The sequence below is a fragment of the Prinia subflava genome, chromosome 15 (genome assembly GCF_021018805.1).
Source record: "Prinia subflava isolate CZ2003 ecotype Zambia chromosome 15, Cam_Psub_1.2, whole genome shotgun sequence".
NCBI lineage: Eukaryota > Metazoa > Chordata > Aves > Passeriformes > Cisticolidae > Prinia > Prinia subflava.
Window position 1 is genome coordinate 10,601,796 of NC_086261.1, and position 23,126 is coordinate 10,624,921.

Sequence of the window (23,126 nt, forward strand, 5' to 3'; positions counted from 1 at the left end):
TTTTTTTTTAGTTGCAGGGAGTTGTCGCTTCAAAGGCTATAATATCAAAATGTTTTCTGATCTCTTCTACAAGTTGTTCTAGTCTCCATCACAGCAAAAACAAGGGTGCTGTTGAACCTGATTTCTGCACCTGATTTTGATAGCTGTATTCTACTCTCTAAAGTATTTCCATTTGAATTTGCATTCTGACCTTTTTTACAGGTGAAGGAATATCAGAAATCATTAGAGATTAAGGAATGGGTAACAAACAGAGCTCTTCTGCTGAGTAGGGCTTGAGAGAGTACCGTGATAAAACCATATATTGTTTTTGCTACTGTTTGTTCTACTGCATCAAAAATAAGGACAAAAGGGGCAAGTAGCCAAGGCTCTAAATGATGCCATGAATTATAAAAATGAATATAACTAAGTTGTCTACAAAGCACAAACTTCCTCTTTGCTTCTAAATGTATGTTCAAGGAAGAGTTTAGAGTAATTGTGCTTTCCTTCAATGTAATGATTAAACTGCTATTGCTTTTAGAAAGATTAAGCATAAACTGAAACAGAGTGCTTTTGAAAATTCCATCTGTTGAATAGCATTCCTCACACACTAATGCTGTACAGCAGGTTAATATACTGCTTGCTGTTATATTCTTTTAAAAATTTACCTTTGCTTCCCATTCCATGCCAGCAACAGAGATGCCGAGCAGACACACCACAGTGATGGTCCCTATGATTCTGATGTCGTTGGAGTCATCTACCATGAGGGAATCACTCTCCTGAAAGGGGTGAGAAATGTTATGAGAACCAGTCTTTCTCTGCCCAACTGGTGGGATCAAGTAACCAGGTGAAATAGAAATAGAATAGAAATAGAATAGACAGTGAGCTGTCAAAGTTTGAGAGATTTGTGAGACCCAGTGTTTGTGTGTCATGTTCCTGCTGGCTTTTTGGAGCTGAGGTTATTTGGCTGTCTAATGGGATGTCTGTTCCTGTTCTGATTTTGAGATTCTTGTCATGAAATGTATGAAATATTTTCAACAGGTAGAAATAATGAAGCAGCACTCTGTGGCATGTTTAGACACAGCAGCTTCTCTGCTAAAGGTGCCCCTCAAGCCTTAACTAAAATATACCACCACTTATGCAAAGACATTATGTAAAACAAACACCACCATTACCACCCCCCCAAAAAAAGAAAAACCTCACAAAACAAAACTGAACCAATTTGATCATATACATGAAACATCTGTATTTACCTTAAGAAGTTCTACAACTGTTTCAGCAAATCCAACTACATACATGGCAACTGCCACTGCATTTGCAAAGGCAAAGATCAGTCCTATAGATCCACCAAACTCTGGACCCAGACTTCTTGAGATAAGGTAGTATGCTCCACCTGCAGACAGAAATGATTGTTATTTCAGCACAACTAAACACTCAGCTTTTGCTTTATTTTCCTCCCACAAAACTGTAACTGGAGAAATCTGTGCTTTTAATCTAACAATATAATTAATCTTTGCCCTACATTAATAGGGGACACTACAAAAAAACAATGTGCTGGTTCTGCATTCAGAATTTTTAGTATGCCTCTTTATTCCAGAAATCTTTTTAGTGCATATTAGCATGCAAAAGTGGACCTTGTTATAAGTTTTCATGATGCATGATATTGTACCACAAAGGAAAGAGAACTTCACTTCCAAAAAGGTTCTAACTTAAATGTATCTATCCCAATATTAACATGAAAGGTCACATTCTGTGGTACATTGTTTAAGTTCCTGCATCATAGTGATGCAGTGAACATTTAATGTTTTTTGTATTAAATCTATACACAATTCAGTTTGCTGTTGATACACTGGGAGAAATCACTGCAAATATACACATTATTTCTTTGCTTAAAACACAATTATCTCAATTCCATTTACTTTTCTAATTCGAATTTGCAGTTTTTTGTGTTTTTCATGAGATCATATTCACTTACCTCCTCTTACTACTCCATTAGTGCAAATGGCAGACATGGAGATACATGTCAGTGTTGTTACTACTACACTCAGAGCAATAACTATGATTCCAAGACCTGAAAGATCCGAAAGAGAAAGCATATGCAATGTATTCCAGTACCTGTTCTGCTTTAGTGATGTAGTAAGAACTTTCCATTTTCCACAGGGCTTAGACCAGACCAATTATAACTTAAAGGCTCTGAAATGCACCAAAACTTTGTTTCACAAAATACCTGACATGGAGTTTTACAGCCAAGTTATTTACCCGTCTTCCAAGGAGGGGCTGAAATGTAAGGAGTGTTATAAAGAAGGCATTAAACTGAAGATATCCACTGATCAAAATGACAGGAAGAGATGTCTCATGCTCAGTTTGTTGAAGAATGTCCAACCTGGAATGCTCTGAATAGGAAAGCCCAGCTGAAAGGTAAAAGAACTCCATGAAAAGCCAGAACCATCCCTTGCTCAGCAGTTGGCAGGAACATCTGAAATGTACTTCTCAGACTGAACTGAAATCCGTGGTTTATTAGAAGTGACATTGGGATGAGAAGTGGCTAGAATTGTTACCTTGCAGTTCCATTAGATGTGCCCTTTGGTTTATGGTCCCTCTGGTTTGTCTCAAACGAAAATAATACATAAATACCTTCTGGGGTTGAAAGCATTAGTAACCCTAAGATTTTTACCTCCACGGACAAACCCATTAGTTGCTATTGCAGAAGTTGACAACCCAGTAATTGAGGTTACCATCGTGGCGAGAAGAATTATGATTACTCCAAGACCTGTTAGTAATAAGAAGATAAAATATTTTACTCATGTTCCATGTTTCCTACAAATCATTCTTTCTTTGAATTGAATTTTCAGGCCAGAATCAGAGCAATAAACTGAAAAGATGGTTTGTTGACCGCTTGCAGCTTACAGAACATTTTTGTGAAGTCTGTGTCATGATTGTAAATTATTCCCATCAGTCTTCAAGCAGTGATTGTTTCTTATAGGAGTACCCTGTCCAGGAATTCTTATGATTTCCAGAGAATAGAGGAAATAAACAAACAGGCATCCCTTTACATGGATGCTTATATCTGCCTTTAACACACATCCTGGCTTGTTAAATGAACAGATAGACACATTAACCAGAGCTCTTGTAACGATGCTGTTGTCTGTCATCAGTTAATTAAATGTTGACTCAGATGAAGACTGAATGTACAGATTCACAGTGCATGAGGACAAAGAGCCTGTCAGGCAGAGGGACAAGACCTGAGTGGGAGCCTCCCACATCCTCACTTGCTAAGCTGTCAAGTGCTGGGCTTTCCCACTTTCTGCCCATCTGCCTCTTCCCCTGCAAAAAGTAGTTTTACTCTAACACAAAACACTTGAAAATGGAAACACTGCTTTTCAGATGCTATTTACTTTAACAGATGACCTGTTATAATGCATAGTCATAGAGAACTTAGACTATTTTTCTTTTATTTAGCTGACATCACAATGATAATCAAACATCAGTATATCAGTCATAGGTGATTAGTTATAGGTAACTGGGCTTCAGTGTAAGACTGAAATCTGAGAGTGTTTCCAGTCTTTGGCTGTACAAGTGGGTTTCTGTTAACTTTGTGAAACTGCTAGAGACTATAGGAGCAGGATGTGATTTAGAGTCATACGAGCATTGGTTTGAAGTGACTTCTGAAGGTCTGTTGCTCAACCTCCCAGTCATAGCAGAACTACTGCCAGCACAGGATTAAATCAGTGATGACCTTGGCTAGCTGGCTCTTGAAAATCTCTGTGGATAAAGATCCCACAGCCTCTTTGGATTACATATTCTAGGGCTAGACTGCCTGCCCAATAAAAGAGCTTTTGTTTGTGTACAAAATGCACCTCCCAAGGTACCATTGCAGCCACTGCTGTTACATTTCTGACACTACCTAGAGGAGTTTGTCTCTGTAGTTCCAGATCCCCTTTTTGTTTCAAGTCAGGTGAAGAGATAATGTTTTTCTCTCTACTTTATTGCTTTTATTCTCATTCCTATCTATGAGAAGGGAGGGAGAAAACCAGGAGAAAAAAACAAATAATTACAGTTCGGTGCCAAGCCTGGAATCAGTTCTTAGTTTTATCTGAACTTGCTAAGGCTTATGGAATATCAGTCTTGTTTCCATAGGGTTCTATAGGCATTCAGTGTGGAACTGGAGAATATACATTGCTTGTAGCTGTATTTATTGATCAGAGCTCATCCAAATTGAAACTTAGATCCTACAATTGACATTGAGCTAGAAGTACTAAAAACTTATTGATTTATCTGCTGTATTTCTACCATCTGACTTACAGATCAGATTCTTGAGTTCAGTTCATACTGGATGGTTATAGACATCCAGTCCCTGAATTAATGTTCTTTGCTGCTTAAATTATAGCCATGTTATCACAATCCTTTAAGATAGAGCAATTTAATATGTAAGCCATAAGTGATATATAACATAGTGTAGGATATTTAAAGTGATTTGAGCCGCTAATAAATTACATTTATCTTACTGATTTCAAAACTCTTACTATAACCAGTCATGCAAATGTTTTATTTGCAGGGCTGTATAAAAAAATTCCAAATGGTCATTCCTTTTGATCAGCTACCATTTCCTAGAAGGATATTGTTCAGCCATGCAAACTTTGTGTCTGAGAAGTGACTGGATATGACTTTAAGAGCTGTTAACTCTTAAACTGAGACACATAATTCTCAAAGCAGTTTTAAAATTATTTGCTACGTGTGCGTGCATCCTAAGGATACTTTTCAAGGATATTCTATTGCATTTCAAAATTTATATTGTTAACATATATATGATATATAGGGTCAGATATTTTCCTAATCTGATTGTAACATCTTCATGAGAAAGCTTTAATGGTAATTTAAAATATATTTTAGCATTCAAGAAAAGTGCATAAAAGAAAGTGACTTAACCAAAACATCATTGTAATATAATGTAATGTAACATAATTTTAATACTTGGGGCCAGATTTGCATGTAGCATAAACTTGGGGGTTTTACCTGTCTTTATATAACCATTCCATGTACAGGTACAAATACAGATTTTAGAGAGTCCTCAGGTATTAGGTGGAAATAGCAGATTGGTTTTGGACCTGGAATGTTGTCAGAACCATACTGTCCCTTTTTTCCTAGCTGATGATAGCCAGAGAACCTTGCAGAATCCTATTTTTTCCCTCGGAAGAGCTTTTGTCCAAGACAGCCTATCAGAGTATGGAAATAATTGGGTTGTCTCTCTTTGGCCCTCTAATGATGGGGATATAAATGGTGCCCAGATGGTGGTTTAACTGTCTCATTTAATTTCCACGTTAGTAGCAGTACCCAGTGAAATCCCTGAGCCTTGGCGATGATGAGCTTCCATCACTGTTCTCCTTAAGCAGCTTGACTGGGGACTTAAAGCTTATTGCTTATAAGGCATTCCAGAAATGCATTGAGAAATTATTCAAATAGAATTTGACGTCTCATTTTCAAAAGTAAAAGTAACCCCCTTGCATAACACATGCAATTTAAAAAAGCAACAGCAGAGCAATAAACCATAAGCAAGAAGAGCCTGCTTATCAATGAGTTAAAATGGTGAAATTAAAAATGAAAGCAGAAAGGTTGTAACTGATGTTGGTGCAAATTAATGTTAAAATCTGATTAAAGTTTAGATTGAAAACCAGGCATATGGCTCCTAAGTAAGTTGTTCCAAAATGAATTACTCTTGCCTATGGCTATTCTCACACCTCAAAACAAAGTAATACTTCTTGATGATCTCAATAAGTTACTAAACTGCCCTTAAAAACTAATTTTGCATGAAACCCCAGAGCAAAGTCTTGGCAATATTAAGATGCAGAATTTTCATGGCAAGGCATATAGTTATGAGTGCCCTGGGCTGTATGTGCTCATTTGGTATGCATCATAAAATCAGAAAGCACCCTTTTGTCAGGCACACTGCTGGAGCCATGCGTGGAGCACTGCAGAAGTAGTAAAGTTCTTCCGCTCAGTTCTGGGTCTTTTGCTGTTAGGTTGGCTTTTCTTTTGCTATTTGTGTTTCTGTAAGTTTGTGATTTTTTCCTTAATAAGTGTTTCATTTGTTATTTTTTTCATTAAAACCTCAGTCTTGCTCAAGTGAAATTTCTATGAAGTTACTGCTTATTGGAAATGAGACTTCAACCCTGCAAAATTTTGGAGATGTTTCATTTCACTTCTGTTGACAAGGATGTGAATGATAGTTATATTCAATCTGATATCGAGCACTGACTTGTATCCAAGCCCAGCAGAGCTGAAAAATTGAATATTTCCATTCTGTGACCATCCAAACTGGACCTCTTGCCTTTGCTGGTTTTTATAGCATCTGGGGCCAGTCAAAGATCAGGGTCCCATTGCTCTGATTGCATGGTGATGGATCACAGAGGGACACTGCCAGGGCAGCTCAGGTGTCTGGGCTTCCCCAGAGCAGCAGCTCTACAGGGGGAGTTGCAGCACCCAGCTGTGGGACACTGCCCCTCGCTGGGCTGCTCTGCAGTGCTGGACACCTGCAGTGTTGGGAACACTTCCCTCTCTCACTGGTTCCACTGAACACTGCAATATCCTGGATGGAGGCCTTGGTGCCCAGTCTCCCTGGGATCTGGGATCTGGAATTTGGATTAATTAAATTGCACAATGAAGAAGCAAAGATACAGCACACAATGAAATGTACTTATTTCATTTATATGAAAGCTGTAGCAGAGTTTTTAAAACTTAGTCTTTCATAGTACACTAGTATCAAATGCTGTTCTGTAGTTAAATATAACAAAATCCTGATGAGCTGAGACCTCCTCCCAGTTCTGTTTTCATCTTGGCAGAGAAGTGTGAAGAAGTGTTGTTTATAATGTGTAGATGGCAAGGTTTGGGTTTCACAGATAAGCAAAGTGTGAACTCTTAAAGGTTAACTCTGTACGCACGTATTAGAAATTGGCCCGAGTCATAAAGTTTACATCTGTTACAGGATCTAAATACAAATTTCACTAAAGCTCAGAAATATTCAAATGTGATGATCATATGCATAGTTAACAGATCTATGCCTCTAAGCAGTAATTTGGCTGTGAGTCTGGAAAATTCCAATAGTTTGGAGGATTAATGTCTTTTACCCTGGCAAGCATTTGAAAACATTATTTAGTTCAACATGCAAATGCACATCTCAGATTATATATTAATCATGATCATGTGTAGTTTATCCTCTTTATCCCTTTCACTGTTGAAAATGATATTAAATAAGATACATACCAATTCCTGCTTGACCTACAATCCAGGAAAGTCGAATAAAGAGCATCACACCCCAAATATTAAGCATGCATCTTACCTAGGTTTTAAAGAAAAATATCTGCATTAGTTCAATATTGAAAGTAATGTTTAGAACCAGAAGGGTGATAAAGTGCATTTTACCCTGGACATCGCTGAAGTCTGTCTCCCTCTCTTTATTCCTCAAAGACTTAAATGTAACAGAACTGATTTTGTTTTCTTTTAATTATATTTTCAGAAATGCAGGTAGGGTTCTCACCAGCACACCCTTCACCCATCCGAACTTGACAAATCCTGTTTTGTTCTCTTCCTCCTTGCTGACTGCTGTCTCATCTCCAGCGGTGCTCTCTCCATTCGCCACTCTCTCGACAGAGCCGGTGCTCACGGCAATGTTCTGGAGGATCACACAGAAAACAAACACATTTTTGTGCCAGGCAGAGGACACCTGGCTGCATAAGGGAGACATAAGAGAAAAGAATTCCAAAGATCAGGTTTTACAGTCCCTGGAGTAGAGAGAAATATTGTGCTCACATCAGGCATCAGCAGGTGGGCTTGCTAACAAGAGGAGGAGATGGAAGAATCACTTATGCAGAGTAAATACATTATTACCTGATCTGACATTAAGCTGTTTTTATTGTAAGTTATTCCATATATATGTTGTGTTGACATTTTAGTAGAGGATCTGACGTAATTAGGGTCTTGTGGTTGGCCTCTCTGCATCTTCTTACAACAATTTATGAATAATGCTAAGTGTAGAAACAGGGATAATTGCAAACAGTGAAAAGAGACTGAGTGCTGCATGGTTAAGTTCTGTCATGAAATCTAGCGTTTCCTATTGAATGAAGTACAAACATAACTGCAGCAGCAGATGGGTAGCCTGTTCCTGAAAACAGTTAGAGAAATGCCAGTGAAATGTGGAAATTGAATAATCTTTTCTGTGGCTTAGCCACCACTGGTGTTACCATAGCAGATAGGATTAGGAATTGCCATATTTATGATGTAACCAGAGTAAGCCCAGAATTTTAGATTGTTCAGTTACAGACATAAATGTGTATTTTACCTTTCAGCTCTCTTGCCCCAGAATCTTTGAGGCAGTTTTGCCCCATGATATATTTGTTGTAGCTTGAGTAGGAATTAGTCATGGTGCTGAGATTTATACTCATTGTAACTATCTTTTAATTTAACTCTTTGGTGGGGGGTTGGGGTTTTTTTGGGGTTTTTTTCAGAGCTCTCAGTGTTCCTGTGAGGAATTGGCATTAGGTTAGCAATTGCCTGATTTTTCTGGGTCCTCCTCAAAGGCCTTCAGGAAGGACCCTGCACGTTGCCATAGTCTGGCAGAGTCAGAGTGGGTACCACTCCTGGAGAGGAATCAAGATGCTTTTAGGCTTTGGAGGGTGATGAAGATATTTCCAGATTAACTAAGCAGGTCAAGGAGGAAAGACATCTCTGATTCTGTGAAACATGAGATTTTAAATCTTGGTTCACTTTAAGGTTGTTTCTATGTTTTGTCCATAAATTTAAAAATAGCCAACACACAAACCCAAAACAGACATAAAGACCAAGTGTATATGCCTCTTATACTAATGTTTGGACTTGCCCCTCAAGGATGGGGACTCTAGCCAAAATGATGTAAAGTTTTAGAATGCTTTTGACACAGTAAATCCCAGACTGTGCTCATAAATGAAAAATAAGTGACTGGATAATATGTTTTGACATGGGCTAAACTTGGTGCCTATTGCCCTGTTGGCCCAAAGAAAAGTGGGAATACAAGATCTGCTGAAAGGCTGTGACTTTACGCTCTTTTGAGATACTTAGATAATTCTGATGATTCTTACCCTGAAATAATAATGTCTGTGTTTGCTCAAGATACAGTAAATGATTGAAGTCAATGAAGGAAGATCAGCAGAATAATACAATGGGTTTTTGCTACAGTGCTTAGAATTTCAAAGACAAAAGAATTAAAAGGGTTTGGTCTTTGTACTTGAAACAAGTTGTTTCCTCTGTACTTTGAATTAATTTGTGCTCTCTATGCCATTATCATAAATTATGGCCTTAAACCTTCCATAAATGCATTTTAAATTGGTGTGCTTTAGTGAATGATTGGTTATTTACCAAGCAGCTGTACCTGCGCTACTCATGCATTAAGGATGTGGAATGAAAGTGACAGAACATTTTGAAAAGCTACTAAAATAAAAAGTTAACTGCTTAAAAAAACCCCACTAACCCAAACATTTTCCTTTCCTTGTTTCAGAATGGTTTAGTCTTCATCTCTCCTGGGGCTAAAGATGATGAGCTCATCAAATCTCCAGAACAAGTGTGGAGAATAGCCAAGAGGAAGAAAGGTTAGATTATTTCTTATGTAGGGTAAATATTAAGCCCAAGTAATTATCACCAGCCATCAGCTGTGAAATAGCACTTAGACTATTTTTTAGGGATTTAATTGGCTTAATATGTGCAAAAACTGACACATCTTGCTAGAAGATGACACACATTTGACTCCAGCAGTGTGGAAACTAGATATTTGAAGTTCCTTTTAGCCTGCCTTACATTCTGACATTTGAAAAATTACATATTAAAAAAGTATTAAATATTAATATTTGTCTTCTGATGTTAAGCCCAGCATCAAAGCACAATGGGAATGCTTATGTGATGTTTAGCAATCTGAAGTCAAACATATGCCACTTCTTATCAGAATCTTGCAATGGGCTCTGACAGAACAGTTGTCTTCAAAAATTTGAGTTTCATATTGGGTGAGGGGAGCGGGATTGCCTTGGGGTATGGTGTGGTAAACCAGATTTTAGTGGTTAAGTAAAAAAGGAATAAAGCATCTGCTTCAGAAGTGCACCTTGGGCTATAACTGTAACTCCTGTCCACACTCAGGGGGGCCTCTCCTCCCCTCCTTGCCAGGGGCTGGAGCCCCATCCAGTGCACTACAGCCTGTGCCTCCTGAGAGGAGCTCTGCCTTTCCAGACATCTCAATTCCCTGCACTAATAAGCTCCTATTTGGTGACCTCGCGTTTGTTTATTCTTCAGCAAAAGCTCTGCAGACCAAAGTGATTTGTCCAAGGTCACCAAGTGGGATCATGGGACAGCCAGGAATGGGCTCCAGCCATGCTAATGGGGCATCGTTTGTTCCAGAGCTGTGCTTGTGCTCCCAGACCAGGGCCACAACCCACATAAGGGCACAGCAAGTTACCAGTGTAACAAAAATCCATTACCTATGACATTCACCTTCCTATTTTGAAAGGCATAACATTATCTTTCTGTAAGATGGATACTGGAAAAAGTCCAGAAATCTCCAAGTTAGATTATGCTCTTTTCTCTTTTTTCGAATAGTCTCAACATGTGAAACAATTTTCTCTTCATTTTATTCTGTGATGTAATCTGCCTTCTTTTTAATAGTCTTTAAGTGAAAACCTTAAAAAACCCCTAAAAACAGTCATCTAATTTTGTTTAAAATATACAAACCATTGAGAGATAAAACAGTAAAACCCCCAGAATTTTCTGGTTACCATCAAAACTGAAAATCCTTTAATATGCTGGTGTTCAGTACATATTCATTCAGCATTATGTTCAAAGCCAAAATACAGTTTTACTTCTATCTGACCACTAGTGAAGTAAATTATTTCTATAAGAGGAAACTTCTTCTGGGCATGGAAATATGTTTAGTCCTTTGAGTAGCAGCTTGTACATGTACAAATGAGTAGGGATATTACATTAGTATGTTTCTCTTTTCCTATCTGCTTTGTTTTCATCTTTGGAAATGTTTCTCCTTTTAAGCCATTTTGCACAGGTCTGTGGACAGCTTTATTTGAGTAAGTCAGGCCAAAACTAGGAAGCTGCCCTAATAAGAACCTAAAGAGTCAGGTCCTAATTTACTAATGGCTATATTTTTTCTTGATTTCATTACTTTTATTAACCCTCGGTAGGAAAAAACAATCTCCAGAGAACAGAAGTCTGAACAGGATCTGGACCACCATTCAAAAATCAGAAGCTTGTCCAAATTATTCAGACCTTGAAGTATGAAAAACTGAGTGAAATGGGTATGAGAGCTTGTTTGGTCTCAAGATTTCTCATTTCACAATTGTCTAACTCAAAAAAAGGAACAGGAGTTTTTGCTACATATTGACACTTTTAGTCTCAGTTTAACTATAGCACTGATATTTCTCTTTCCACCCCTGCCTTGATAAGTGCACAATTAACCTCAAGTTTGTTCACTGAACCAGCACCTGAAAAGTGTTGTCTGCTACCCTCAACACCCTCGTTCTTGATTATTTCTTGCTGTTTGGGTTTGTTACAGCAACAAACAGGTAGTGCTCTGGATATCTGATTAACTGAAATCACATTTGATTCACACAATATTTTTTATAATACTTATATTTGCTAATGAGTACAATGGAGGAATCTGTCAAAATTAGTTATGCATTGATGTAAAATTCAAGTTTAGAGTAAGTGTGAATTGTGTAGCTTGGTTAAATTATGAATTGACATTTACCATCTGCCATCTTAACTCTTATGTGAAACAGAAGAGATTTGGTAGATCCATACTTTCAGACAAGATTAAAATATGTTCTTCTTATCAAGTACATTACAATTACTTTTTAATAAAAATCTTTTCTTTGAGCAGGATACAGAGCAGAGGAACTACAGCTACCAAAGGAAATATGGTAAGTAGGTACTTCTTCTCTTGGGCAAGGTCCATGAATTTAAGGACTTTCTCTTATTAATAAACAGAATTAACAGTCTGGAAATGGAGTAGAGAAAAATTCTATTTTTCCTTTTCACTTACCTTTGCCAGTTGTTCATGAATTTCTAATAAGCTTGGTCTGCTGAGCTTATTCCCACTGACACTGCCAGTGTTTCTATAATAATCAATTTTGGGAACTGGGTCCATTGTGTTATGGCCAAAAGTTTGTAGATAATACATTTTACTGTGAGTATCATAGGGATGTAAGCTAGCTTCTGTTTTCTCCCCATTTTGACGGAAATTGTCATATAATTCTCTTTTTCCTGGTTTGTAACTGATTCTTAGTCTGTTATGTGTCTCATCAGTGAAAGATGTTTCTTCATAATGTGGTGGGTCAGAGCCCACATCCTCTTGGGTTGTTTCATTGTTGTCTTGGTCTTCATTAATGATGTTAACTTGAAACCGGTTTGCATTTGGATCCAAGAACACGTTTGGTGCATTGTTCATTGACATCTTGAGGGATGCTACAGCCTTGGGTCACTGATCTGTGTGCTCTGCCGTGGCTGCAGCCACTCAGTTGCAGATGCAGCAAAGGGTTTAGTGCTGTTTCATATCAGATCTTTGCTTCTCAAATAACGAAGGGCTGAGAATTTTCTCTTGAATCTCTAAGCAGTCTTCTTGATGTTGGCTGCCAGTTTTCTGCTATAAAAGATATAAATAAACTGTTTCTATTATCTTGCATGGTTAGATAAGTTTTCCACCACAAGCTCTTCCCTCTCCCCTGCCTCAAGGAGTATCCATGAGACTGTCAGCCTATGACTTGTTGAGTCAAAACATAATTAAAGAGAGAGCTTGTGGAGATGTTCCATCTGTGATGGATGCACTTAACCCTCTAACCAAACGAGCAGTATTTTGGTACAAGCTCCAGGGGAGGTAAAGCTGAGCTGTAAATGGGCCAAGAACTCCTCTAGTTTCAATCTGTTTTATGAAAACCCACAGAGGAGCAGGGTGACATGGTGACCATCCATGTACACAAGCTTGGAACATGATCATGCAATTAGCACATGGATAGCATGGGGCTCACTCCTCTATAGCCTGCTCCCCCAGTCCCTTCCAGGAGTGTTGCTCCCTGTATGGTGCAAATGTTAAATCAGTTTGAGGTACAGGATTTGCATTTGTCCTTGTTGAATGTCATGAGATTCCTGCTGGGCCATTGCTCTGGTCTCTCTAGGTCCCCCTGAGGGGCAGCCCACAGTGATCTGCTTCTCCTCTTTCCCACACAGATCTCCTCAAAGAAAACAAACAAGCAACCAGAAACTCCCCAGAGAAGAAGGGGTACATATGTTTAAGGCCTTTAGTGCGTTAAATACCTTTGCAGCAATTTAAATTGTGGCTTAGAAATCCCTGAAATGAGCTGTTGAAATGATGGCAATCATATGTCAAATTTCTAAGGAGATGAGGGAGTGTGGTTGTATAAACCTGTACAGTTCAGTAGAAACCCAGGTTGTTCAAAGGCACTAAACCAGAGCATGCTTAGACATTGAAACTCTGCAAGCATTTGTAAAAGCAGAAAGTTTTAGAAAGAAAATATATCTTATAAACAAATATATGACCTGAAAATCTGGGTAAATAAGCCCATTACAGACATTTTTTTAAAGTTCCATATTTTTGCAAGAGGTTGGACTAGATGAACTCCCAAGATTTTTTCAATTTAAAATTTTCAAGGATTTTGTGAAATGCATTTGGCCCTTTGGCACTGAAAGATAAAATATGGCATCAATATTTATAGCTCAGCAATGTAAATTTTCTCTAAAATCACATATCCAAATTTGAAGAGCTGATAATCAAATGTCCTTCATCTTCATATGAGGTACAGCTAAAGCATATTTTCTTATTTCTTCCATCAGCTATAGGTAATATTCTGCTGTCACCTCTCTGCTAAGATACCACTTTGTCACCCCTCACATTTATGTTAGTTTTCTGCTTAATATTGTGTATGCCTAACAACATACTACATTTATTTAGTTTATTTTACTTCTACTGGCTTTGAATTATTATTGTTGTTATTATTATTATTATTACACATTTATGATCATAGTATTCTGCTTCCTTCAGCCTTTTAAAGTCGCAAGGAAATGTTTCATCTTCAGGCATGAAGCAGCAAAACCAAATCTTCTGTCATTGAGGTCAGTGAAATTATGTTTGTTTCCATCTCCATGACTGAAAGAAATCCTCATTCTTTGATGACAGTGAAATTTTGCTACCGAGTAAAATTATTCTGTCATTTCACTCTCATATTTCCATATTAATGTTTTGCTAAGAAAAGTAAAGTCTCTTACCTTTCTGCTGTTCTTGAAAATAATACTTTGTTTTTCACAATGTATTTCGAGAGGTCTCTGAGCTGTTACTTGCCATTAACTTTGTGTTTAGTTTTCTAGCATTATGCATAAATAATCAAGTTTACCTTATTCAGGGTAATTTAACTTACCATTCAATCCTGGGTTTTTAGGGAAGGACAATCTGCCTCTTTTATTCATGGATGTAGTGTGACCCTCTCTTTGAGGCCTTACAGACTCTGTCTTATTGGCCAGATTTTTCTGCTGTTTAATATACTGAACTGACCATCCAATCCCTTTCTTTCAAAACATTTCTGGATGGTGATTTAGAGAGGCATTCTAGCTTGTTAACTTTTAACCAGCAGATGTACCTATCCATTACAATTACTGGGTTTATGGCATTGTGAAATTTCTAAGGGGCCTGAAAATACTTTTGTTATCTCCATTTCCCTCCCAGCTATGCCTGATTCTGCACAGATCATATTCTCTCTATCTTTCAGTTCTGCATATATAGTCATGCAGATAACAAGAGTTCAGGACAGGATCTGCTCAGTGCATTTTATGCAGAAGATTCAGTGAGGTCAATGTGATCCTTCTTTGGGGGGTCCTCTTGTCCTACATGCAGTTTTAAACCATTTACTCCTGACCCTATTTGAAGTTTTACTCTGTGTATTTTAAAAGCCTTTGAAAAATTTTGTTCTCTGTATTGTTTCTGGGGAGGCTGACTTCCCGGTCTTTTTGGGATGAAGAAAAGAGCAGGCAGGAAATTATGAAACTTTGCAATTAGAAGGGAATTAGATAATTGCTTCCAGCAATATATTGGGTCAAGAACAAAAATAATAAGACAATATTGGGGTTCTTTGGATGTGTTTGCTTTGTAGTTTAGAGATAACTGAAGTATATTTAACCCAGATAACTTAAGTACCTTCAGCACTGTAACCTGACAGCCCAGAGCTCAGCTGTGCTGATTAGATGCACATAAAAAGAAAAGCAGTGTCAGGTCTCTGCAGTGGATGATCTATCCAGCAAGAACAGATCACATGAATCATTGTACTGATATGTACCTTGGATTTTATGGCTAAATTAACTAGGATAAATGCAATATACTGAATCTCTGAGGGTCTGGAATTTGTTCTTATGTATAATCTGAGGCAGTTGAAAGCCCTTACATTCACAAAATTGTTTATGTTTTATAATTTAAATGGACCAGTATAGATTAATACTGGCTGTTCCTCTCTTGTATTTTTTCAGACAGGAGAGTCGTATCCCTCTCTCTACAATTGAGTATTTCATGTTCCAAATGGCACTTGAGGTCTGCTGTTCCACTGTCTGCCTCTGCCTAGTATATAGGGCAAAAGGAATAACATGTATTTTTCCGAATACATGAAAAAGAAAACAACTGCTGTAACTGATCTCCTTGTCTTAGCTCCTCATTGCAAACAGATCTGTTTAGCAAAAGTGACAGTGCCTAAAATTCTTATGCCAGCCTTCTTAAAAATGAAATTGAATTTCTGTCAAGTACTGTCACACTTGCTAAACAGCTGTGTGTATGAGGGTGACCTTGAATATCCAGATTTGAGTCTTTGCTTTTGCTCTTTCACTTCTGCTTTGATAGGATCTCCCATGACTAGTTCATCAGTGACAGTCCAGATCATACTCTGTGCACAACTGCAGGGGCACAAACAGAGCAACTGGCTGTGGAGAGTGCTGGAGTGTACAGAGCTCTGCACCTCACCCCTCCTTGGGGGCTGGGTAAAAATGGGCAAGCAGCAATGATTGTGTTTGCTTTGGCCCTGCCAGGCTGGTGTAATTACTGCTGGGAGCTGTTAACCAGACACTTTCAGTTCCACTTTAAAGTGAATCATCTTCTGTAACCAAGTGGAATAAAAACATGGACACACACCTCCTGCACCTCCTCTAAGCCACAACCATTTGTTGTCCTCCAGCTCTGTATTGTCAGTGTACAAGTACAGACACTGTGTACAGACACTGTACACAAGTACAATGAGGAGGGCAGGGGGCTACCACTTAAACAATCACCATTCATGAGCCTTTTTCTTCAGCCTATCATGACACACAGTAGACATGAGATCCTCCTCTGAAGAGCCAGGTGTCATCTCATCCTTAAAATACTGGCCATGGTAACTTTCTAGTGACTTTTTGTGTGTGTTTGCTGATAGCTTTTTCTTATCTAGCATTTCACTGTTCATCAAATGAAAGCAACATGAAGTACCTTTTGATTTTGCAACAAATATTTATTTAAGAAAATGGATGCCACCAACGTATCTCCAAAATGCAGGTATGTATAACAAATACAACAGTTGGTTTCCAAAATGAAATCAACATCAAATTTAAGGCAGGATATTCTGTGAGTTCTCATGCAAGAGCATATTCAAATGTTCCTTTATCCAACCCCTCAACTTCATCTTCCCACGTGGAAGAAGGCATACTGCTGTAGGGGTCTAGCAAAATTTTGAAGCATCTGATAATTAGAAGTCCCAAGAAAACACACAAAATCCCCACAAAGGCAAAGCCAGTTTTTTGCTCTAAAGTCAGAGGGAAGGCAGACATTTCGTTGACACTCATGCTGGCTGAAGTGTTGCTGCAGTAATTACTGCTCATCATTGGGCATCACATCCTGGTGGCTCTGTGGGATTTTCACTTCTATTGCTTCTTTGCCTGCATAGAAACGTCAAATCAGTGTGGTTAGCTCTAAATGGGGGATACATATCTGAGCTGTAGCATATGAACACTTGAAAATGAAAACCAGCTTGGATTGTAGAAGTGACCTGTTTTTTCACGTTTAAATTAATGCGATGAAATTGCAACTATTAGCCTCTACACACCATTCATTTATTGGCTTGTTTTGAGACAGCAGACTCACACTTTTCTAGCTTTCTGTCTCCTCAAAACATAAATTTCACTTGTTGCAAACAACTTGAGCCCAAACGTTGGGCTCAAGTCTACAGATTGTGATTTGGCAATACTTGTAAGGGTCTCCTCATGCAGAGACCTGGTGTGTTTCCTGAAATGGCTTTACATCTCTGTGCTTAAACTAGTTAAACTTGCATTGACCTCAAAGGCAATATCAGCTAAATAATGTGGATTTTACTAACTTGATTTAGCTCAGAGTCTACATAAATAGATCCAACTTGTAAAATAAACGACAGTGTGTGCAATTTTAGTGAAGTCTTGGGCTCCAGTTTCAGAAAAAAAATGCTGTATTTTGAGCTTGTATAAGAAAGTGAGCAGATTGCTAAAATTACTCCTTCACCTTTCTCTATACACGTCCACTCCTGTGTATGAGCAAGGATTGGTGGAAGAAGAGATAACAGAATTAAATTCCCTTCCCCATAATCTTGCTCTCGTTTGTTTCTTCTCCTTGGTCTTGCCCATACATACCCTGCCATTTTTACAGGCACAGTAAACAGGATTTCTGCCCGTGCTCCTGGCGTTGCTCAGGGGCCTGACCCTGCCGAGTGTCCTAGGGGAGCAGGATGCTCAAGCAACTCCACCCCGCTGCTGCCACAGGAGAGCTCTGCATGTTTCCAGAGAGGAGAAACTTCTTATATTTGTCTTTTTAAGGAGATCTTACCTATAGATTTTAGTTGGGGGTGGGGAATCTTTTCTTTTATTTTAGGTTTTCCATCAGATATTGGAATCACATCTTTCTTTTGTGTCTGTGGGAGAATTGGAAGGCTGGGACATCAAAAGTGCCAAAGGACAAAGACTTTTATTCTAAGGTTAGAACTTGAGGTTTTCTGGCTCTTGCTAACACCTATTTAACGAACATGCCTCAGGGGAAACTCTTTTTGTTAACAATTCAACCTCTTTTTCCCCAGGGAATTGCCAGTATCCATTTATTTCTTGGCAGAGTAATTAGGCCACTCAGTGCTGCCATGGCTACACTGCCTCAGCTACCTGCACTGCTAAGCCAGGTTAAAGGGAGTTCCAGCATCTCTGTACTGCAGCCATGGCTGAGAGGAGCCATCCTCTGGGTCAGCCTACAAGCAAAAACGACTGAAAAAGTAAAAATAACTTTTCGTATTCCCGAGCAGACAGAAATGCACAGAACTTTTGTCTTGTTTGGTATCCCCTTTCTGACTTCAGAATTTGTAGGGTTTTTGGCTACTATCCTAAAGAACAAAAATTTTAGAAAAAGATCAAAAGGGCAAAACACAAGAATTTCTTTCTTTTTGCAATAAACCTCAGTATAGTAGATATTCAATAATCTTTCCTGATAGTCTTTACACATTTGCCAGAGCATAACAACGAATGTTCTGTTTATTCTATAGACTGATGTATGAGATCCTTCCTTGTTTTGAATTATATTCTGCTCTTTGGGTCATGCTGTTTTAATTCCTGTTAAGCTGGAAGAAAGATCCAGTTACAGCCTATAGGAATTAGAAATAATGTCAACAACAAGCAATATTTATTTTCTGAAAATTCATCATAGGTAAAGCCCGCCTGCTATATGGATTTTCATTGGGCATACTTCCAGTTTTTCTATTAAGTTCGACCTTCTGCAGGAAAAAAAATATTACAGAAAGATCAATATCACAAATTTATCTTAGAAGTCAGTTGATTTGAGCAAAAGCCAGTCAAAAAAATACTTTGCAAAAGTCCTAAGGTCCTGGGTTATAAAAATTAAAAACAAGGCTTATACAGGAAAATGATACATAGTCACTACCTGGAAAAGCCAGACCCAAACCCCCCCAGTTGCTCCCTTTAGAGACATTGAGAAGAATGTTAGGGGTAGGCTGGTTCAGGGGAGAACCCTGAATTTGAGCTGAGTCCAGACAAATCTGTTTGTGTTTGACATAACATTTCTTCACCACAGAGAGTAATTTTCCAAGAATATGACTTCCAGTCTTACTAATTTTGCAGCTTACACACTGGAATTAGATGGGATTTGTTTGTACATTATGTGCTTGTCAGGAGACATTATGGGACAAATCACTGTGCAAAGCTTGATTGATGCTGAAACGTGGAGGAATTGATATCTCAGTCTTATTTAACAAAAGTTTGCATGAAAAAGCTGCATGAGAAAACAGTGGTTTTTGCCTTGGGGGATTGGATCTGGGAAACACTAATGTGCAGTTTTGTGTTCTTCTATTCCTTGTCCTGAATTTCAGAAATTGTTATTGAAGCTTTAAAGTTCACAGGAAATTTTGTTCTAATTATGTATCCCCAAACTTGTGGCACCTTGAGTCCCTTTTATTGCTTTCACATTTCAGTGCTGCACACAGGTTAGATGTCCTCTCCCAGTCAGATACCTTTTCATTTGCTGCAGTGTATCTGTCAAAGTCCTGAGTCAGAAGGCTGTGAATGCTAACTAACCTGGCCTGGATCCCAAAATCCTCAAAGATAGCCCTTAGGACACCATCATGGGGACAGTCATTGTATCATTAATAATCTGCAGAGCCATTTTGTCAGGGCTGGCCCCAGACAGATCTCGATCTTTTTTTTTTTTTTTACAGGTCAGGATTCTTCTCCTCCTTTGATTCGTTACCCATATTAACACTGTCAAAAAGAAAGGCTCCTTAACATCCTGCTGTGAAATAAAAGGCCACTGGAAGTCCTCCTGAGGCCAGAAGAAACGATCAGAGTCCTAAAGAAAATAGGAATGAGGAAAACAGCTTAATACTGAGCTAAGAAAAACAGAGGTATGAGCTGGGGGGCTGCACCTGGCTGCACCTGGGGGAACACCATGAGTACTAAATATTGTGAGGCAGCTGGAAGGAAGATGTCAAAATTCTTATTCTAGCAGAATCACCAGCCCTACTCTGCCAGTGGTTGTTGTGGATTGAAGATCCCAGTTCCAGCTGTTTGGTGGTTTGGGCTGACAGGGTGTCATTTTTTTTTCAGACCTAGTCTTTACTCTCAGGTTTCCAGAGAGACTTAAGAATATCAAGAAAGTATCTAGGATAATCTTCCTGGTGTTCTGGATTTCAGTCCTTTTCTCACAGAACCCCCTACAGGATTTTCTTCTAATGGCTCAGTACTCAGGAAATGAGTATCTTTACACGATCTCAAGCTGGGAGCATTCATCCTCTTGGCATGAGTAAGCCTCAGGTGCCTGAAAACACTTCCTGAAGGACAGTTTGTAACAAAATAACAGTGGTCATCTGTTCTCTTCTTGGATGTCTACAGCCCAGCTGCTGGTTCATGGAGCTGGTCATTCTGAAAGTACTTTGAATAGCTTCAGTCCTGAGCTTGTGCTTGAGTAACAGCAAACCTAACTTGAAAAGGGACATATCAATAGGCATTCTCTGGGAGATTTGGAAGCACCTCATTTGCCCTTAATTTCTGTTCAGGGAAACAAAACTGTATTCCAGAAATGCTATTACAGAAATTGATCATAGAAGGTGGTAAGATGAAAAGATTGACAATGGAGAAGTCCTATAAAACAGTCTAGAAATAGAAATCAGCATGAATATGGAATTCTATGAAAAGTCTGAGCTACCTGAGTTAACAACATATGGCCAGAAATGCTGCAAAAGCAGCAGTGTGACCACACAGCCAACCTGTCATACTCATGTGCTCAGTGCATGCCTATATTCTCTAAATGGCTGGGGAGAACATTGTCTCTTCAGGGATATTCAGGGAGGTGGAGGCAGGACATGGATGCTCAGCAAATTGCTCACAGCCCTGCAAAGAGAGCCCCACACAGTGTTGTGCAGCACTAACTCAGGGTGCAAGCAACACTTTTCCACATAAACGGAATAAACGGCACATAAACACTTTTCCACATAAACGGCATTCCCCTGCAAAGGAGCAGCAGCCGAGCAGTGAGACTTCCAACCTTCCAATAAGGAATGAATTGCAAAAATAAGATTTTATCTGTAGCAAATATTTAAGCCTGGAGTCTTCATTGGATGCGAGCTTCTGTGTTGTGAATTCATATACGTGGTCTAGATTTGGATAATACAGAGATGCAGGAAAATGAAACCTTCACTAGCATCATCCTTAACTTGGAAATGTGGGATGTGGAAAAGTGTTGCCTGCTTCCCTGGGGATGGAGGCTGAGAGACCGAGCACCTGCAAAGCAATTGTTGCTGTAGGATGGCGCTCCCAGCCTCCGCTCCCAGCGGCCCCGTTCCCGCGGGGACGGCAGATTTGGGCGCTTACCCTGCCCTGCTCCCCCCGCCGCCCCCGGTGCCTCCCTCCGTCGCTCCGTGCCCCGCCGGGAGTGCGGCCGGGCCGGGCCGGGCGGCGCCGCAAGGTCAGCCCCGCGCCCCGCCCGCCGGCCCCGCCGCGCTACGAACCCTTGTCCTCCGCGCCCGCGCTGCCCATGGTGGCGAGCGCCGAGCTCCGCGCCTCCGGCCCGCCTCGCCAGCTGTCGAAAGCCCAGGCTGGAGTCCCGACGGCTCGGGGCACCAGGTGGTCCCGGGCGGCGGGGGCAGCTCGCCCGGGCTCCCCTCGCCGCCCGGCGATGCGACCCCGCCGGGAGATGCTCAAACCGTCCTAATTAAAAAATTAAACACGGCCGCTGCTGCTGCCGCCTCCTCCTCCACCTCTTCGCCCGCCCCTTTCCATCGCTATTCAGCCGCGCTCCTCTCCAGCCCCGCTTTGCCCGGATTAAACCCAGGAGCGTGGAAACTTCCTGCAAAACACTACGTGCGGTGCATCGGTAAGGGCCGGGCCGGGGCCGCTGCGGAGCGCGGCGGGAGCAGCCCTCCCTCCCTCCCTCCTCCGCTCTGCTCCGCTCCCGCCGCCCAGGCCGGTGCCGGGGCCTCGAAGGCCGGGTGCTCTCTGCAGCGATGGAGGACGGGGCTGCGGTACCCGCAGGAGGGGCTGCATCCCTCCCAGGCCCCGGTACCGGCCGAGAGGCGCAGCCCCGCCGCCGGCGCCGGGCGGGACCTGTGGAGCCGCGCCGGGTGCGGCGGGGCCGCTGCTCGCCGTGAACAGCGGGCAGGCTTTCACACGCTCATCTGAGTGCTGAGCCGAAAGCCTCTTAGGCTGTGCCCGCAGTGTGGCCTCGGGTCGTCCCAGCAGCTCTAATAGTAATAACGATTAAAGCATAGACCTCTCTTTATTATCCTTTCATTAGCTGCGTTTAGCTGATGCTGGTTGTATATTAGAGAGGTTTCTATTTGCCACAACAGCAGGTGTTTAAGCTGGATTAGGAAAGAAGAATCATTTTCCCAAAGCTGGATCTGTATATATTGCATTAATAAACAGCAAATCTGTTTCAGATGATAGTGATTCCATATTTGTAAATCATGCGGGTGAATACACCCCTGCAGGGATGCACGTGGGTCAGTGGAACGGGTCTGTATCACACTGTCATGCATCATGAGACATCTGAGACTGCTCTAGACCTACTAACAGAAATAGTTCTGTAGAAAATAATTTTAAAACTCGGCATGTTTCTTGCTACATGCAATAACACTATGATAGATTAAACCTTCCTGAAATGATCTGGAAAAAAAAGGGGTTTGCCTTGCCTGCCATTTTAATGCCTGATTCCTCTGCTGTGACTGCAGTGAACTTCTAAGCACAGGGTAGAGTCAAAATACAGCTTTCTCCTGCTGTTAGAACTAATGGTTAAACTGATGGTTAACTATGTACTTGCTAATGGTTACTGGTTTAATTTTCTATTGTTGCAGCATTAGTCATGTGATAAACAATGTCTGTAAGTCAAGCTGATTTTTGAAGTGCCTCTCATATTTAAAGACCCATGAAGACTTTATAAATAGATAGTTTTAAATAGTGTAAGATTGTGTTTTCAGAATATGTGTATAGAGCCCCTGCTGTTCCTAAGGAGCTCTAGTTTTCTTTTTTAGCCCTGTCCCTGCTTTACTTGGGGGCCCCATGAAGGTCTCTCTCTAGATGGAAAGCTATAATTTGAA

The 23,126-nt window shown here is 40.2% G+C and overlaps 2 protein-coding genes and 1 long non-coding RNA gene across 4 annotated transcripts in view; 1 reads left to right on the forward strand and 2 right to left on the reverse strand.

The window, feature by feature from the left end:
• The window catches only part of SLC12A1 (solute carrier family 12 member 1), a 45,269-nt gene extending 32,821 nt beyond the window's left edge, over positions 1–12,448 (reverse strand). The window contains exons 1-6 of one of the 2 annotated variants that reach the window (XM_063412185.1): positions 12,038–12,448; positions 7,508–7,642; positions 7,234–7,309; positions 1,952–2,047; positions 1,230–1,369; positions 645–755 (exon numbers count right to left, since the gene is read on the reverse strand). In XM_063412185.1, the coding sequence (XP_063268255.1) occupies positions 645–755; positions 1,230–1,369; positions 1,952–2,047; positions 7,234–7,309; positions 7,508–7,642; positions 12,038–12,448 (969 nt within the window). Of the gene's footprint in view, positions 1–644; positions 756–1,229; positions 1,370–1,951; positions 2,048–2,650; positions 2,747–7,233; positions 7,310–7,507; positions 7,643–12,037 lie in introns of both variants that reach the window. The other variant, XM_063412184.1, reaches the window with a different exon arrangement.
• LOC134558395 (uncharacterized) lies at positions 667–20,989 on the forward strand. The gene is made up of 5 exons (XR_010082347.1): positions 667–764; positions 9,500–9,590; positions 11,876–11,915; positions 14,051–14,121; positions 19,752–20,989. It is a non-coding gene; the product is annotated as an uncharacterized LOC134558395 (long non-coding RNA).
• Positions 16,169–21,671, reverse strand: CTXN2 (cortexin 2). Its single transcript, XM_063412191.1, has 2 exons — positions 21,540–21,671; positions 16,169–16,950 (listed from the first exon to the last, which is right to left on the reverse strand). The coding sequence occupies exon 2, from the start codon at positions 16,894–16,896 to the stop codon at positions 16,648–16,650; it is 249 nt and encodes an 82-aa protein (XP_063268261.1). The 5' UTR covers positions 16,897–16,950; positions 21,540–21,671; the 3' UTR covers positions 16,169–16,647.
• Positions 21,672–23,126: the final 1,455 nt, after the last annotated feature.

Coding starts and splice junctions, on each gene's coding strand:
- CTXN2 (XM_063412191.1), bottom strand. CDS start 16,896: ATGATGAGCAGTAATTACTGCAGCAACACTTCAGCCAGCATGAGTGTC.